This window comes from Coenobita brevimanus, chromosome 20 (assembly GCF_032717465.1).
Source record: "Coenobita brevimanus isolate Jiangsu-jjx chromosome 20, ASM3271746v2, whole genome shotgun sequence".
Taxonomy (NCBI): Eukaryota; Metazoa; Arthropoda; class Malacostraca; order Decapoda; family Coenobitidae; genus Coenobita; species Coenobita brevimanus.
The window spans coordinates 24356037-24371915 of record NC_136973.1 but is presented as its reverse complement, the minus strand read 5'-3'; the positions used below and the strand labels follow the sequence as shown (position 1 = coordinate 24371915).

Sequence of the window (15879 nt, the reverse complement as noted above, 5' to 3'; positions counted from 1 at the left end):
CAATTTCTTTACAAACGACGAGATTTAAAATAAACGAAATGAGCTTTTAAAAACACTGAACTCAAAGACGACAGAGTAAAGTTTATCTTTGTGATGTAAACAAGAGAAAATAATTACAGCATAAAACTGCTGCAAGTCAGAATGATACACTGACAGCAGTGCTTTATAATTGTATTTTGTTTTAAAAAAGGAAATACGTAGTCAGCAAACAGATGAAAATTCATTCGCTGATGTCTTTCGTCTGATTCTTGGCAGGGAGTTTGTCGCTGAACGTGTATCAGATATCGGAACCCCTGGGGTGGATAGGCTCTGTTTCCTCTCATGAATTAACGCTGAAGTTCTGGATGCAATAGATGCCTGGTCACCCCCATGGCCTGCTGGCTGACTTAACACTGAACTCCTTGGTCCTGATTTTGACTGACTGGCACGCTGACCAACTAAGGAATTTCTTGATCCGGAAACTGACTGACCATAAGAAAGATCAAACAATAAAGGCCTTGATCCACTGTCTAACTGACTTATTACTGAATTTCTTGTCCCAGATACTGGTTGACCAAGTGGCTGGCCTGTTACTGAACTAGATCCAGGGAGTGACTGATGGCCAGATGGTCTCGGTGACTGGAGGGAAGGTGAGGAATGAATGGCATCAGGTAGATTCTTTAGCAAGTCTAAAACATCTCCATACTCAGGCAGCAGCGGCTTAATGTTGTCTTCTCCTGATTCTGAATGCAGTCCTGAAAGAGTTGGTGAGAATTGTTAAGAAAAAGAGTGTCAGATTACCGTAAATATGTCAAATGAAGAAGGTACTGTTGATGTTGTCATGGAACTAACTGGCTGTCATAGCTGAGAGTATAACAGACGGATCTCTCTCTCTCTCTCTCTCTCTCAGTCAGTTATTCGTCTGTGGGCATAGCCAAATCAATTTCCTAAGGCCCTGCAGTCACCCTATGTGTTACACTCTTCAACATATCAACAACTGAACTCTAATACCCACCGTCCCCACTGAACACAAGCCAGGGCTGTCATATTAAGGACTATTATAGTGGTATATGCGGGAATTTTTAAATGACATTAAGGTGGATCCTGTGGCAGGCTGGTAAGGCATGCTTTAGCGAAATTCAGGTCATCAAACTGTTCTCTTCCCCAGCCCGGGATGCAACTCGCCTACTTTTGGACCTTAGAATACAACCCGCTTCTCTGTCCACTCAATCACAAACCATCCTACCAAATCGACCGCCACCTCCAGCGGTTGTCACGGGTCTTTTTATGGAGGTTATGTTAATAGTGCTGAGGTAAGAGAAAGATCCTTAGTCTTGTCGCGTAAAGAAGCTCCCTAACACTGTTTCTCAAGCGATTATTTTGTTTATTATGTCATATAAAAGCTTTGTAATTACTTGTAGTGGAGTTATATATATTAGACTTGTGGACGAGTGGTTGTTATACTTGAGTAGCTTTGTAAGTAGATAATCTTCTTTCCCATTTGTCATTCAATGACAAGGAGAGGTAAAGAATAGTATGGGACTATTTTTATTTGTCTTGGAAATATTAACAAGTCTCTCACACAGAGCGAAGTATAAAGTAGAGTCCCGCTAGCTATCTCCCCATCTCTCTCTCTCTCTCTCTCTCTCTCTCTCTCTCTCTTCCAACTTGCTAAGCCTTTCTTGCCACTCCTTGCCGCTTCTATGGCCTCTCTCCTTCTGAGCTCTCTTTCCTAAATTCTGGTGTAGCAGGAGTCGTGTCACGTGTGTTCCCTGTGGTTGAAAAGTTCTAAAAGCTTGTGTGTGAGTATGTGTGTATGTGTGTGTATGGTCACTAGGCGCTGTCGTGTGCCTATAAAGCATTCCTTGAGTTAAGAGTGTGTAAGCATGTTTAGCATTGCTCGATTCTTGCAGACACAGTACCTTCTCATCATCCGACTTCCTGCTTCTATCTGTCTCTCTATCTATCTATTTATCTATCTATCTATTATGATTTGTAATTATAATATGGAGTCCTAACATATGCTCGGTCACGCGAAAATGGCGTACCATCGACAGTTAATAGTCATAATATATTAATACATATTATATACACATTATAATGAACTTATAAGCTAATTAAGTGAAATACATAATATTGTAAAAGTAACATAATTGTATGAATATTGTATACATATAATATTCATAGTAAATAGTGATTATTCAGTAATATTACATTTTAAACAAGTTTTATACATTTTGTGAGATGTGTATGTATAACAGACATACGCATATAATTGTGCAATGGTAATACTGCTAGGTTATACATTACATATTGAGTTATCACTTTAGTAATGTCTAATATTTCACCTAACTTGTATGATGATACTGGTAATAAAGAATTGTGGTATAGTTGTATGACTTATAACATTATAGTAGCATTGTGGTAATACATAATTGTAACATTTTATGAATTGTTACAAAATATTGTGGTAATGCATAAGTGTGTTGGCCTTATAATTGTAGTTACATTTTGTTAATGCAACTGTTACATAAGTGTCTTGGCCTTATAATTGTAGTTAAAGTTACATAAAAGTTACATCTTGTTAATGAAACTGTAACATAATTGGCAAAGTGTAACATAATGCAATCATTTGTCGTTACATAATTGTTACATATCATTTGTAGGTACATAATTGTAGTTAAAGTTACATAAAAGTTACATCTTGTTAATGCAACTGTTACATAAATGGTACATATTGTTTGTAGTTACATAATTGTAGCAAGTGTAACATAATGCAATCGTTTGTCGTTACATAACTGTTACATATCGTTTGTAGTTACATAATTGTAATAATTGCAGTCCTAACATATGCTGCGGTCGATGATATGATGTGCCATGCCACTAGCTTGTGGAGACAACCGTTTGCTTTTTTGTGGTACTTTGGCATTTGTAGTAACACTTACACTTATTTTCATTTGTTTGTTATGTGATCATACTCTATTTCTCTCTTTTTTCTTTCGTACTTTTTCAATCTTTCTTTTTTCTTTTTTTTTTTGTATGTATTGATTTTCTATAGTTTGTTTTTCTTCGCTTGTGTATGCTTTTTCTATGTTGTTCATGGTTGCATAATTACTGGCTAATTTCCTTGGGATACTTTTTAAAAGTTTAGTTTATATTGCACAGGTATTACTGAAAATGATATTATATAGTCCCATATTTTGTTATTTTATATAAAAAAAAATATATATATATACACTATATACAGTATTAACTATATACACTGACTTGTTCTTCACTTGTACCTATCGTGGGTAATATGTGTGTCAGCACTGTGTGGAAATCATTGTCTTCACGATTGTGTTGAAGATGTTCACTCTTGCTAACGTCATTTGTGTTGGCCTTTTTTTTTTTTTTTTTTTCTGGTTTTCCTTGTAACTTAATTTATCTGTTTCCACTAGGTAGCTTTAATTAATAAATGTTAAATACAGTTCTTTTAATCGCTCACTGTGTAACTGTGATGGTATATTTTCTTTATTACTTTGTAGATGTAATAATATATAGTTGTACGAGTATATATGAAACACGTATTTTATGTAGGTATAAATGGTAACACTCGTTGGTAGTAAATAAATGTTATAATAAATGAATGAATATATACAGTGTAGAATATTTATTGTTGGTGATTATTTAGTGTTTGAGTTATGCAGATAACTGTAGTAAGTATGTGTATTTAAGCTGTAACTATACAGGACGTTTTATATGTTTGTGCAGAAGCTTATTGTCTATCACCGTGTATTCTATAAATGAAGTAACTATGTAACTTACTAATTTTTACCATGGTGGAAATGGTGTGAGTGGTGGTGCAGGTGGTGTGTTGACCGACGTGGCGTATTTTCAGCAAGCACGGATGATGACGTTGACTTCTCACACTGGTAGCTGTGGTAAGTGAATGAGTAGCGATGAGTAACTTGAGTGAAGACGAGTGAGTAAGATGAGTTGTGAATATGGACTTGGTATTTGCTTCGTCGTCTTGACCTCTTCACTCCTGCGTCAGTGGTGGGGGTTGGGTGGATGTAGCAGAGAGAGGAGGGTGAGGTCTGGTGGTTATGAGTTATGAGTCGTGTCTCACTCTTCGTTTGTTTGTTTTGTTTTTCTTTGTCGATGTTTTCTCGGTCCTTTTCTCTTGTGATTTACTCGTTGTAGGATGAAGACTGCCGCTACTTGTAGGTGCGTGTAGAAGATTATACAGACGACTCGTAGAGTTGTTACTTGTATTTGATTGTAGATGGTTGTAGTTCGTTGGTACATCGTAGAAATTTCAAGTTTGTTTCTATCAGTACTTTGTTAAACTACTTCCAAGGCATCCTGTGACCTCTTCACCTCTACATCAGCGTGATGATAAGGGAGACGGAGGGGGGGTTGGAGAGAACTGTCAGGAGCTGGTTGTAAGTTGTTGGTTGTGAGAGGTATTTTTTTGTTTTCAATTTTGATATTTTGTAGGAATTCACTGTTGATTCGTAGACGAGGTTCGTATACGTTCGCTGCTACCAAATGTCATATAAGACTTTGTAACTCCTTTGTAGTGGAGTTATATATATATTAGACTTGTGGACGAGTGGTTGTTATACTTGAGTAGCTTTGTAAGTAGATAATCTTCTTTCCCATTTGTCATTCAATGACAAGGAGAGGTAAAGAATAGTATGGGACTATTTTTATTTGTCTTGGAAATATTAACAAGTCTCTCACACAGAGCAAAGTATAAGGTAGAGTCCCGCTAGCTATCTCCCTCTCTCTCTCTCTCTCTCTCTCTCTCTCTCTCTCTTCCAACTTGCTAAGCCTTTCTTGCCACTCCCTGCCGCTTCTATGGCCTCTCTCCTTCTGAGCTCTCTTTCCTAAATTCTGGTGTAGCAGGAGTTGTGTTACGTGTGTTCCCTGTGGTTGGAAAGTTCTAGAAGCCTGTGTGTGAGTATGTGTGTATGTGTGTGTATGGTCACTAGGCGCAGTCGTGTGCCTATAAAGCATTCCTTGAGTTAAGAGTGTGTAAGCATGTTTAGCATTGCTCGATTCTTGCAGACACAGTACCTTCTCATCATCCGACTTCCTGCTTCTATCTGTCTCTCTATCTATCTATTTATCTATCTATCTATTATGATTTGTAATTATAATATGGAGTCCTAACAATTACACCTTACATTCCCCCCTCTGTGTTCTATAAATCATTCTAATATCGCCACACTTTGCATAAATAACGTATAAAAGAATATTAACCAGCCATATCCAAAAATAAATAGCTAAGGAAAAGGCACTAGAAAGTCTCCTTAAGCGACGCGAATACGGGCCAAAGTGAGAATGTGTGAAAGCTGGCATCACAGTGACTGCACATTAGGATGAGTGTACTTTTTTTTTTTTTTTTTTTTACAGAGAGTGATTGCCACATCATAACGTAGCAAGATATTTTGTCATTTTTGGAAGGGAAATTTTAAGGAATGTCTGGGCAGGGCTCTAAATCAAGGAAGTGAATTTCTGAGGAATATCTGGCTCTATATGAAGGAAGTGAATATTTGAGGGATGCCTGTGTGGGGCTCTAAATCAAGGAAGTGAATTTTTGAGAGATACCTGGGCTGGGCTCGAAATCTAAACTCACAGGATAACGTGTAGGTATTGATGGACGATCAGGGCTATCAAGCATGCAGTTCATCACCCTCTTATATACGGTCCTGAGCAACAAACAGACACTATAATTCAAATTCTTATGTCAGCCCTGAATATTAATTCCTACACTGCGGGCATGTTTACCAATGTTTTGCGTGTCCCGCGGGGTTATTCGGGCTCTGACAGACTCTCAAAAAATATTTGCCAAAAATCAGTTATTAGTCCTAGAATATTAAAATTAAATATGCTTATGGCACATACCTTCAGCTTTCTCCTGGAATGTTTGTTGAGCCTTCGTCGTTACCGTAGGACTTGTGGAGACCTCTGAAGTTGGGTAACGAAGTCTCCACTTTACACTTCCCGACAAACCGTAATATGATTACCACAGCCAGATATTAACACTATAAACACTACTCTATGATTATCAAGTAGTTTGGGATCCATACTCCAAAAAAAACCCACTGTGAAAGCAATGAAAATTACGAGCGCGTATGACCTTCGCACTTACGCTAGTTCGCTCTTGGTACTTTGTCATTTATTATTCATAAAACCCCTCACACTTTATATTTCTATTACTATATCACACTTATATATATATCTAGAGTTTTTCTCCATAAGTTTCCTTCAGTAGTATTAGTTTATTGTCACTGAAGTCATTCAATTTTTCATTCAGTAAAATACGTAGAGACCCACGGATTCACTTTCACCGTTATAACATAAAGTATTTGTACTCATATTCTTATATTACTAATTACTTACATTACTATTTACATTTTCTATTGTATTTTCAATATTTACCCTTCTATTTCACTTACACTATGTTAGTCACTGTCACTTTCAGTAAGATAAAACTATAATACACTGTTCAATCATATGTACTTAACATCCATTGCTTTCACTTGCTATTTACACATTATTTACACATTAGTCTCCTTTCCCACTTGCACTTTTAGAACTGCTTCTGGCTGTGGTAATCAAAGAAGCAGGTAACACAGAGGGGAACCTGGCACTCTGCCAAGAGGTGCGTTTGTGCTCAGGTGTGCGGCGGGTGGTATGTGAACACACCTGACACCTGTGGATCGTAGCCTTCCTTTTACCTGTGGCAGGCATCAGCACCAGTCTGTGCCGATCCATATACGCCCTCAGCTCAAGTCGGTCGGGAAGTGTTACTGGATGGCGCCTTGGAGTTGCTGCTGTCACCCTACCATATCTTTCCAGCAGCTGCTGAACACAAGTCCTGGCGAACAACCTCAGGGAGAAGGACTTGGGTGGCTTGACCTTCATCTTGTACAGGATGAAGGCGTTCAGCATCATCATATCTATGAGATCCAGAAAAACTTTCCTGTACCACCTAGTATTCTTCCTGAGCCAGTCGATCTCACCAATCATCATGTCGGACTTGTCCACCAGCCGCATGTTGATATTGTAGTCTAACACAGCATCAGGTTTCATCACAGGTTCGCCTGTCCTATGGTCGACCTACCCACTGTCTGTCATTTCCTCCTTATGTACGGTGGCGAGCATGTGCACGACCCTCTTGTCATGCCACTGTATTGCCAGCATCTTCTCAGACTTGCGTAGGTGCACGTCTCCTCGCTGTGAGGTTCCTGCCTCTGTGAATTTAGGGAAGTGGGCACGATTACTTTTGACAGTGCCACAGGAGCCAATGCCGTGCTCTGAAAGGTATTTGGCAAGTTTCGGTGCTGTATAATAGTTGTCTGTATACAGCACATGATTCCCACCAAAATACTTTTCAAGGAGCACTTTCACTACACAGCCTGAGAAGCCAAGGGGGTGTGTTTTATCCAGATCGACAGTGCTAGCTGAATAAATGACGAAGTCAAGGATGTACCCCCTCTTACAGTCGCACAGTACAAAGAACTTGATTCCAAAGCGATGGCGTTTGCTTGGAATGTACTGTACAAACCGAAGACGTCCTCTGAACAAAACCAAGGATTCGTCAATGACAACCTTCTGAAAGGGGTGGAAGAATGACATAAACTTATCCTTCATTCTGTTCAGAATCTCCCGGATCTTCCAGAGTGGGTCGGTTTGGGAAGGTACATCGTTGTCGGCAAAGTGCAGGTTTCCCATGATGTTCCAGAAGCGATCTCTGGCCATGTACTTATTGAAGGTGGGTGAGGGTAGTAAGGGGTCCATGGACCAATATTCTTCCAACTCATGCTTCTTTGAGTGTGGCATGAGAAGCATGAGGGCAAAGAACACATACAGCTCCTGCACTCCCAGCATGGACCACTGTTGCATCTTGGCTGCACCTGTACCACTTGCAGCACGTTGTGATTCATACCTGTTGGTCTCATCACATATGTGCTGCATGACTTCGTCATCTAGGAAGGCCAAAAGGAAGTCCACACACTAAGCATTATCGTCAAGAGTGAAGGCAGGCTGTACTCTTGAGGAGCTCTCATCAAAAACTAAATGTTCTGGCACAAAATCGGACCCTTCCGTCCACGCGAAGGCGTCCAGGATTCCCTGTCGTGGCGGTGTAGGATGGGTGAGGGTGGTGGGTGGCTGTGAGGCAGATTTACCCCGTTCAAGGTCACTCACACTGACCCTGAGTTGCCGTACAGCACTAGCAGCCCTTACTCTAGTACCAACTCTACTTTTACTGGTCCGGGATTTACCTCTTCCTCTACGGCCTGCCTTCACTGTTGATGCTGGTGGTGACTCCGACGACGAAGACTCCGGAGATAAATCAGCAGACGAATAGGAAGAAATGAGTGAAGTGGGGCTTGGGGAACGAGGAGGTGAATCAACTCGGGACTCATGGTGGGCTGGGTCACGCAGGGCCATTGTTCTGGGGCTAACACGCCGCCTTTTCACTCCCTTCCCAAATTCCTTCCCTTGCTGCACTAACGGCTCCTTTCCCTTGGAGCTAGGGATAACTTCCGACACTGAAGCACTCGTACTAGCACTTTCTGGCACGATTTCCTCACCCGGCTCATCACACGATTCACACGAAGGGTCAAAATCACTATCCATCATCACCATAGACAATTCTGCTAGTTCACGTGCCACTGCAGAGTCACTTAGTCCTTTCCTGCTTCCCTCACGATTTTTAATGGGTGTAGAGGTCACGGGGCCCTTTGCAATGGGCGCAGAAGTGGCAGAAATGGCGGGGTGTGAGTGCGACATGTTTTGACCGCAGCGGAGGACAAGGAACTAAATGCCACGGCTTATCTGAGAAGGCAAGGGTTGACAATGACACTGAGGCTGACAGCTGCTAACTTACGTGCTAATAAATTATTGGTAGAAAATCTCGGCAATACATAAAGAAATAGGTAGTTCCAGGTGAATGTAAATGTCACTTAGGCTTCTCCCTTCCTTTCTGATATATATTTTTATTACAGACTGTCACTTTTTTTTTTTTTTTTATAAATTCAATAATTTAAATGATAATGCTCAATAATACTGAAGAGCAGGGACAATGAATTGTCTTGCTAAATCAAGCAATGATTACTTTATATCAGCTCGCTTCGCCGATCCTCTCAGATCGAGAATTTATAAACTTTCTTAACAGTACACAGCAGAGACTAATTACTCAATTGCTGTCTATTAGTACTGTTAGCCTCTGGAGAAAGTGACTTCACCCCTGACAATAAATAACTAATACTATTAATAATATCAGGTTCTTGCTGATGCGTAACTCCTAGAAGGCACAACGGATTTTAAGTTTAATACAACAAGACTGGCCTAAGTACCAGTTATGAATAGCAAAACGTTTATGCAAGCTAGGAGCTATAAGGGAAATAAGCTTAATTATGGAGAAATGAAACACGAGTTTATATTACATTAAGCTCAAAGAAAAAGAACTGTTAAATTTATTGATTACAAAGAAATAAATTTAACGTTACATTTCAAAATGAATTCAAATAATGAGATCGCACTCACTCACTCACTCAAAAGCTAAATTCTTACGCCTAAAAAAAAAAAAAACATGCGGCGCAGCCAGCCAGCATGTGAGGAAACAGCACACTTAACTAAACTCTTAAACCTAGGAAAATACGAAAAGGAAATACTGGTCAATGAATGTAGTGTATCACCAAAGAAGGGTGGGAGCCTGGAGTACTGTAGTCTAGTGGAGTCTGGGTGCTAGTTGACCTCTCACTCTCTCACTGCTGGAGCACAGAACCTCACTCCGTCACAACAGACACTTGACTGCCCATTCAAATACGATGCGTGTGGTAGGACGCACAGGCCACCTGAAGAAGGCATGGCCAACGGTCGAGGCAAGCAAGGGCGAACAATAAAGAACAATAATATCGCTCAGTAGAGCACTTAATGACGTGCATTAGATCGGTCACTTTTGAAACAGTGACGAATGTTTTTAAAAGTATACCCGAAATGGAGAGAGAAACGGTTAACTGAACGATACACAGTGAGTTTTCCACTAATAGTTCGTGGCTTCTCACAAAAGGAAAATGTCGCAAATTTGATTCGTGACACAGACATAGATTACAAGGCATAATTCAAAGGGGAAATTACCGTGGTAATGTAGCGAATGAATGCACGTGAGGTGTTGTCAGGTGATAATTAGCCAATTCCTGGTGTATAACACTATCACTTACCTTATTTTTTTTTGGTATATATTATTTTGTATAAGTATAGGGCATAGGGCTTATTTCAATGTATGAAATCTGTGGAAAAAACCAGGGGAAATTTGCTTAGCGCAGCACGGCCTGGGAGGTGAAAGGACAGGGTAATGGAGGGCAGGTAGGGAGGGGAGTCAGGAAGCGGGAGAAATCGCTAAAATGTCAACAATGGCTGGGAGTACAGATGAGATTTGGAGTGCTGACTAGTGTTGGACATTGGCAGTACTGATAGATGATACAAGCCACCACTTGAAAGCCCGGGATAATTCAAAATAACACAGAATCACAAAAGTGATGCCCCGCGGTATGATCCATTGCGCCCGAGCTTCACGAAAGTGACGCCCCGCGGTTAAGGGGTTAACAAAGTGGGGTGATTTTATGAAACAGGGAGTGCTTTTTTGGATATTATTTGTGTATTGTTTAATGTTCACCATCCACTCACCCAATGTAGTGCTGCTGTCGGGTGTATGCCCTTTCCTCTCCTCCATCCTTCTTTCCTTCCATCCTCTTCTGTCTTCCTTTCCTTCATTCTTTCCTTTTCCTTCTGCCTACGGGTAACTTTGCACTCCCTCTTCTGTCTTTCTTTCCTTCATTCTTTGCTCTTCCTGCTGCCTGTGGGTGACGCTACACTGAGTGACAAGCCAAATGGTTTCCTGTACTCCAGGAAACCATTTACTATGCTGGGTGGTAACCATATAACCAAATTTTGGCGCCTGGTGGTTTAGTGGGTAATTATTGCGCTCCAATCGGATTGAGCCGTTGAAGGTTTATATCCAAGGGATGGTTGGGGTTGACTGCTCATGTAATGCCACTCAGGGATGAGTGAGGCTGGTCACTCTCATCTTAAATGTCGGGACCAACTGCCTAGCCCCGGGCTCCTACGCTCCTCATGGGGCAATGTAGGATTGGATGATGGATGGATGGATTAATTCTAGGGTGTATTCTGTATAGGGAGGCTGCCAGAGATCGAGTGGTGTGGAGAGCCGCCATCAGGTGACCAAGGCCAAAGCATGCAGCATGTTGGAGTCTTTATAAACGATCTGAACGATATGACAATTCTGCTGGCCAAATAAATGCAAATAAAACTAAAACTAACTGGACACTGGCTACTGTGTGTGTGTGTGTGTGTGTGTGTGTGTGTGTGTGTGTGTGTGTGTGTGTGTGTGTGTGTGTGTGTGTGTGTGTGTGTGTGTGTGTGTGTGTGTGTGTGTGTGTGTGTGTGTGTGTGTGTGTGTGTGTGTGTGTGTGTGTGTTTTCACTCACCTAATGCAGCTGAGGTGAATGAGTCAGAGGGAGAGCAGTCCCCCTCGTAGGCATAAGCTCGTAAATCATCCTGTGCAAGCGAAGGCTGTCCGGGTCTCACGCCTCTGTTTTCCTGAACCTGCTGTGTTACTGCTAAGGTGTCAGCAGGAGAGGTAACTACACCCCCGCTTTCCATACAGCACACCATCTGCTTCATCCCGCCTCGCTGCTGACAGGCCAAGTCTTCAGCTACAGATACAGTGGGGCATCGAGGGGACTTGTGTTTGCTGCCGTCAGTTAGTTTTACCTGTGACCTGAGCATTGTGGGAGGGATAGCCAGGCTTACCTCACACGGTACCCCCTCCTTATCCTTCACAGGCGACAGGTCCAGGGGCGATAGGACATGCCTGGTGACTGGAAGAATATAAGGATACAGTGTCAGTAAATATTTTGGACATTTCAGAGCAACAGTTATCAATAAAGCTTAAGTCTATCATCAAAGTTCACGGGAATCCAGCACCAGAGGGAGTTGTTTATACCACTGTACTTACTGACTGCATACTTCTCTTTTAACTTCACAGGGATCCAGTCTCTCTTATATTCACAGGGATCCAGTCTCTCTTAAGTCTACAAGGATTCCGTAATAATAGTTTTGCCATTCAGTTAAGTGGTTTTCAAGATTGCCCACATCTGTTAAGTTCACAGGGATCTTGTATCAATAAGAGTGACGGATATTTAACCACAGTTGTTTGCAAGAGAGCGTACACGTATCTCTAAACGAATTAAAATGGGTGTTAGATTAATAGAACAATCCTGAAGAATCACTGGGTGGTAAATGTGCTTGTATCTATGATGTGTCTGTGCCAAGAAGTAATCCAGGTTACTTAATATTGTTGCTGATCTCCACATACCCATCCATCCTCACACCATACAAATCCACATCCACACTCACATCTACCCACACACCATACAAATCCACACCCACACCCACCCACATGCCATACACATCCCCACCCACACCCATCCACACACCATACACATCCACACCCACACCCACCCACACACCATACACATCCACACCCACCCACACACCATACACATTCACACCCACATCCACATCCACACCCACACCCACCCACACACCATACACATCCACATCCCCACCCACACCCACCCACACACCATACACATCCACGTCCACACCCACCCACACCTATACACATCCACACTCACACCCACACACTATACACATCCACACCCACACCCACGCACACACCATACACATCCACACCCACCCACTCACACACCATACAAATCCACATCCACGATCACCCACGCACACACCATACACATCCACATCCACATTCACACTCACCCACACACCATACACATCCACAGCCACACCCACACCCACCCACACACCATACACATCCACAGCCACACCCACACCCACCCACACCATGCAAATCCACATCCACATCCACACCCACACACACACACCGTACACATCCACACCTACACCCACACACACACCATACACATCCACACCCACACACACACAATACACATCCACACCCCCCCCCACACACACACACCATACACATCCACATCCACACCCACACACACACCATACACATCCACATCCACACACACACCATACACATCCACCCCCCCACCCCCACACACACCATACACATCCACATCCACACCCACACACACACACCATACACATGCACACCCACACCCACACACACACCATACACATGCACACCCACACCCACACCCAACCACACACACACCATACACATCCACATCCACACCCCCCACACACACACCACACACATCCACACCCACACCCACACACACACCATACACATCCACATCCAGATCCACATCCAACACACACCATACACATCCACATCCACACACCCCACACACACACCACACACATCCACACCCACACCCACACACACACCATCCACATCCACATCCACATCCACATGCAACACACACCATACAAATCCACATCCACCCCCCCCACACACACAATATGTTATGAGTCCATATTATAATTACAAATCATAATAGATAAATAGATAAATAGATAGACAGAGAGACAGATAGAAGTAGGAAGTCAGATGATGAGACAGGTATTGTGTCTGCGAGAATCGAGCAATGCTAAACATGCTTACACACTCTTAACTCAAGGAATGCTTTATAGGCACACGACAGCGCCTTGTGACCATACACACACATACACACATACTCACACACAGGTTTCTAGAACTTTCCAACCACAGTGTAACACACGTGACACGACCCCTGCTACACCAGAATTTAGGAAGCGGAGCTCAGAAGGAGGCTAGCCATAGAACCGGCAGGTAGTAGGGAGAACGAGCTTAGCAACATGGTTGAGAGAGAGAGAGTGAGAGAGAGCGAGACAGGAGGTAGCTCGCGGGACTCTACTTAACTTCACTCGTGTGTGAGAGACTTTGTTAATATTTCCAAGACAAATAAAAATAGTCCCATACTATTCTTTACCTCTCCTGTCATTGCATGACAAATGGGAACGAAGATTATCTACTTACAAAGCAACTCACGTATAACAACCGCTCGTCTGCAAGTCTAATATATATATAACTGATTTACAAAACTTCACTACAAGAAGTTACAAAGTCTTATATGACATTTGGTAGCAGCGAACGTATACGAACCTCGTCTACGAATCAACAGTGAATTCCTACAAAATATCAAGATTGAAAACAAAAACTACCTCTCACAACCAACAACTCACAACCAGCTCCTGACAGTTCTCTCCAACCCCCCCTCCGTCTCCACGATCATCACGCTGATTTAGAAGAGGTCACAGGACGCCTTACCAGTAGTTTAACAAAATACTGATACAAACAATCTTGCAATTTCTACGACAAACCAACGAAGTACAACAATCTACAATCAACTACAAGTAACAACTCGACGAGTCGTCTGTATAATCTTCTACACGCACCTACAAGTAGCGGCAGTCTTCATCCTACAACGAGTAAATCACAAGAAAAAAGGACCGAGAAAACATCAAGAAAGAAAAAAACAAAAAACAAACAAACGAAAAGTGAGATACGACTCACAACTCACAACCACCAGACCTCAACCTCCTCTCTCTGCTACATCCACCCAACCTCCACCACTGACGCAGGAGTCATGAGGTCAAGACGACGAAGCAAATACCAAGCCCATATTCACAACTCATCTTACTCACTCATCTTCACTCAAGATTCTCATCGCTACTCATTTACTCACCACAGCTACCAGTGTGAGAAGTCGACGTCACCATACGTGTGCTGAGACGACGACAAGCCGTGTGTCTGACACCCCACAACACGTCAATCAACCCGTGAAGAACAATGCTATCACCATGTGCAACACCACTCACACCATTTCCACCACGGTAAAAATTGGTGAGTTACTTCATTTATACAATACACAGTGATAGACAACTAATTTCTGCACAAACATAAAACGTGCTGTATAATTACAACTTAAATACGTATACCTACTTCAATTATCTTCATAATTCAATCATTAAATATTTGCACCAACAATAAATATTCTACACTGTATATATTCATTCATTTATTATAGCATTTATTTACTACCACCGAGTGTTACCATTTATACCTACATAAAATACGTGTTTCATACATACAGCTATACATTATTACATCTACAAAGTGATAAAGAAAATATACCATCACAGTTACTCAGTGAGCGATTAAAAGAACTGTATTAAACATTTATTAATTAAAGCTACCTAGTGGAAACAGATAAATTAAGTTACAAGGAAGACCAGAAAAGAAAAAAAAAATGGCCAACACAAATGACGTTAGCAAGAAAGAACATCTTCAACACAATCGTGAGGACAATGATTTCCACACAGTGCTGACACATATATTGCCCACGATAGGTACAAGTGAAGAACAAGTCAGTGTATACAGTTAATACTGTATATAGTGTATATATATATTTTTATATAAAGTAACAAAATATGTGTCTATATAATATCATTTTCAGTAATATCTGTGCAATATAAACTAAACCTTAAAAAAGGATCCCAAGGAAATTAGCATGCAATTATGGAACCTCGAGCAACACCGAAAAAACGTAGACAAACGAAGAAAAACAAACTATAGAAAATCAATACATACAACAAAAAAAAAAAGAAAGAAAAAGAAATAGAGTAAGATCACATAACAAAGAAATAAAAATAAGTGTGTTACTACAAACGCTAAAATACCACATTAACTCCTTCTATAAATGAAACAAAAAACAAACGGTTGTCTCCACAAGCTAGTGACATGGCACATCGTATCATCGACCACAGCATGACCGGATTCAATGTCAGGACTGCAAATAT

General features: G+C 41.5%; 1 protein-coding gene across 1 annotated transcript in view; it reads right to left on the bottom strand.

Moving 5' to 3' along the window:
- Positions 1-201: 201 nt before the first annotated feature.
- Positions 202-15879, bottom strand: part of LOC145391942 (uncharacterized) — a 204183-nt gene continuing 188505 nt past the window's right edge. The window contains exons 25-26 of the mRNA XM_080266431.1: positions 11490-11882; positions 202-734 (exon numbers count right to left, since the gene is read on the bottom strand). Coding sequence (XP_080122557.1) covers positions 202-734; positions 11490-11882 — 926 coding nt within the window. The remainder of the gene's footprint in view (positions 735-11489; positions 11883-15879) is intronic.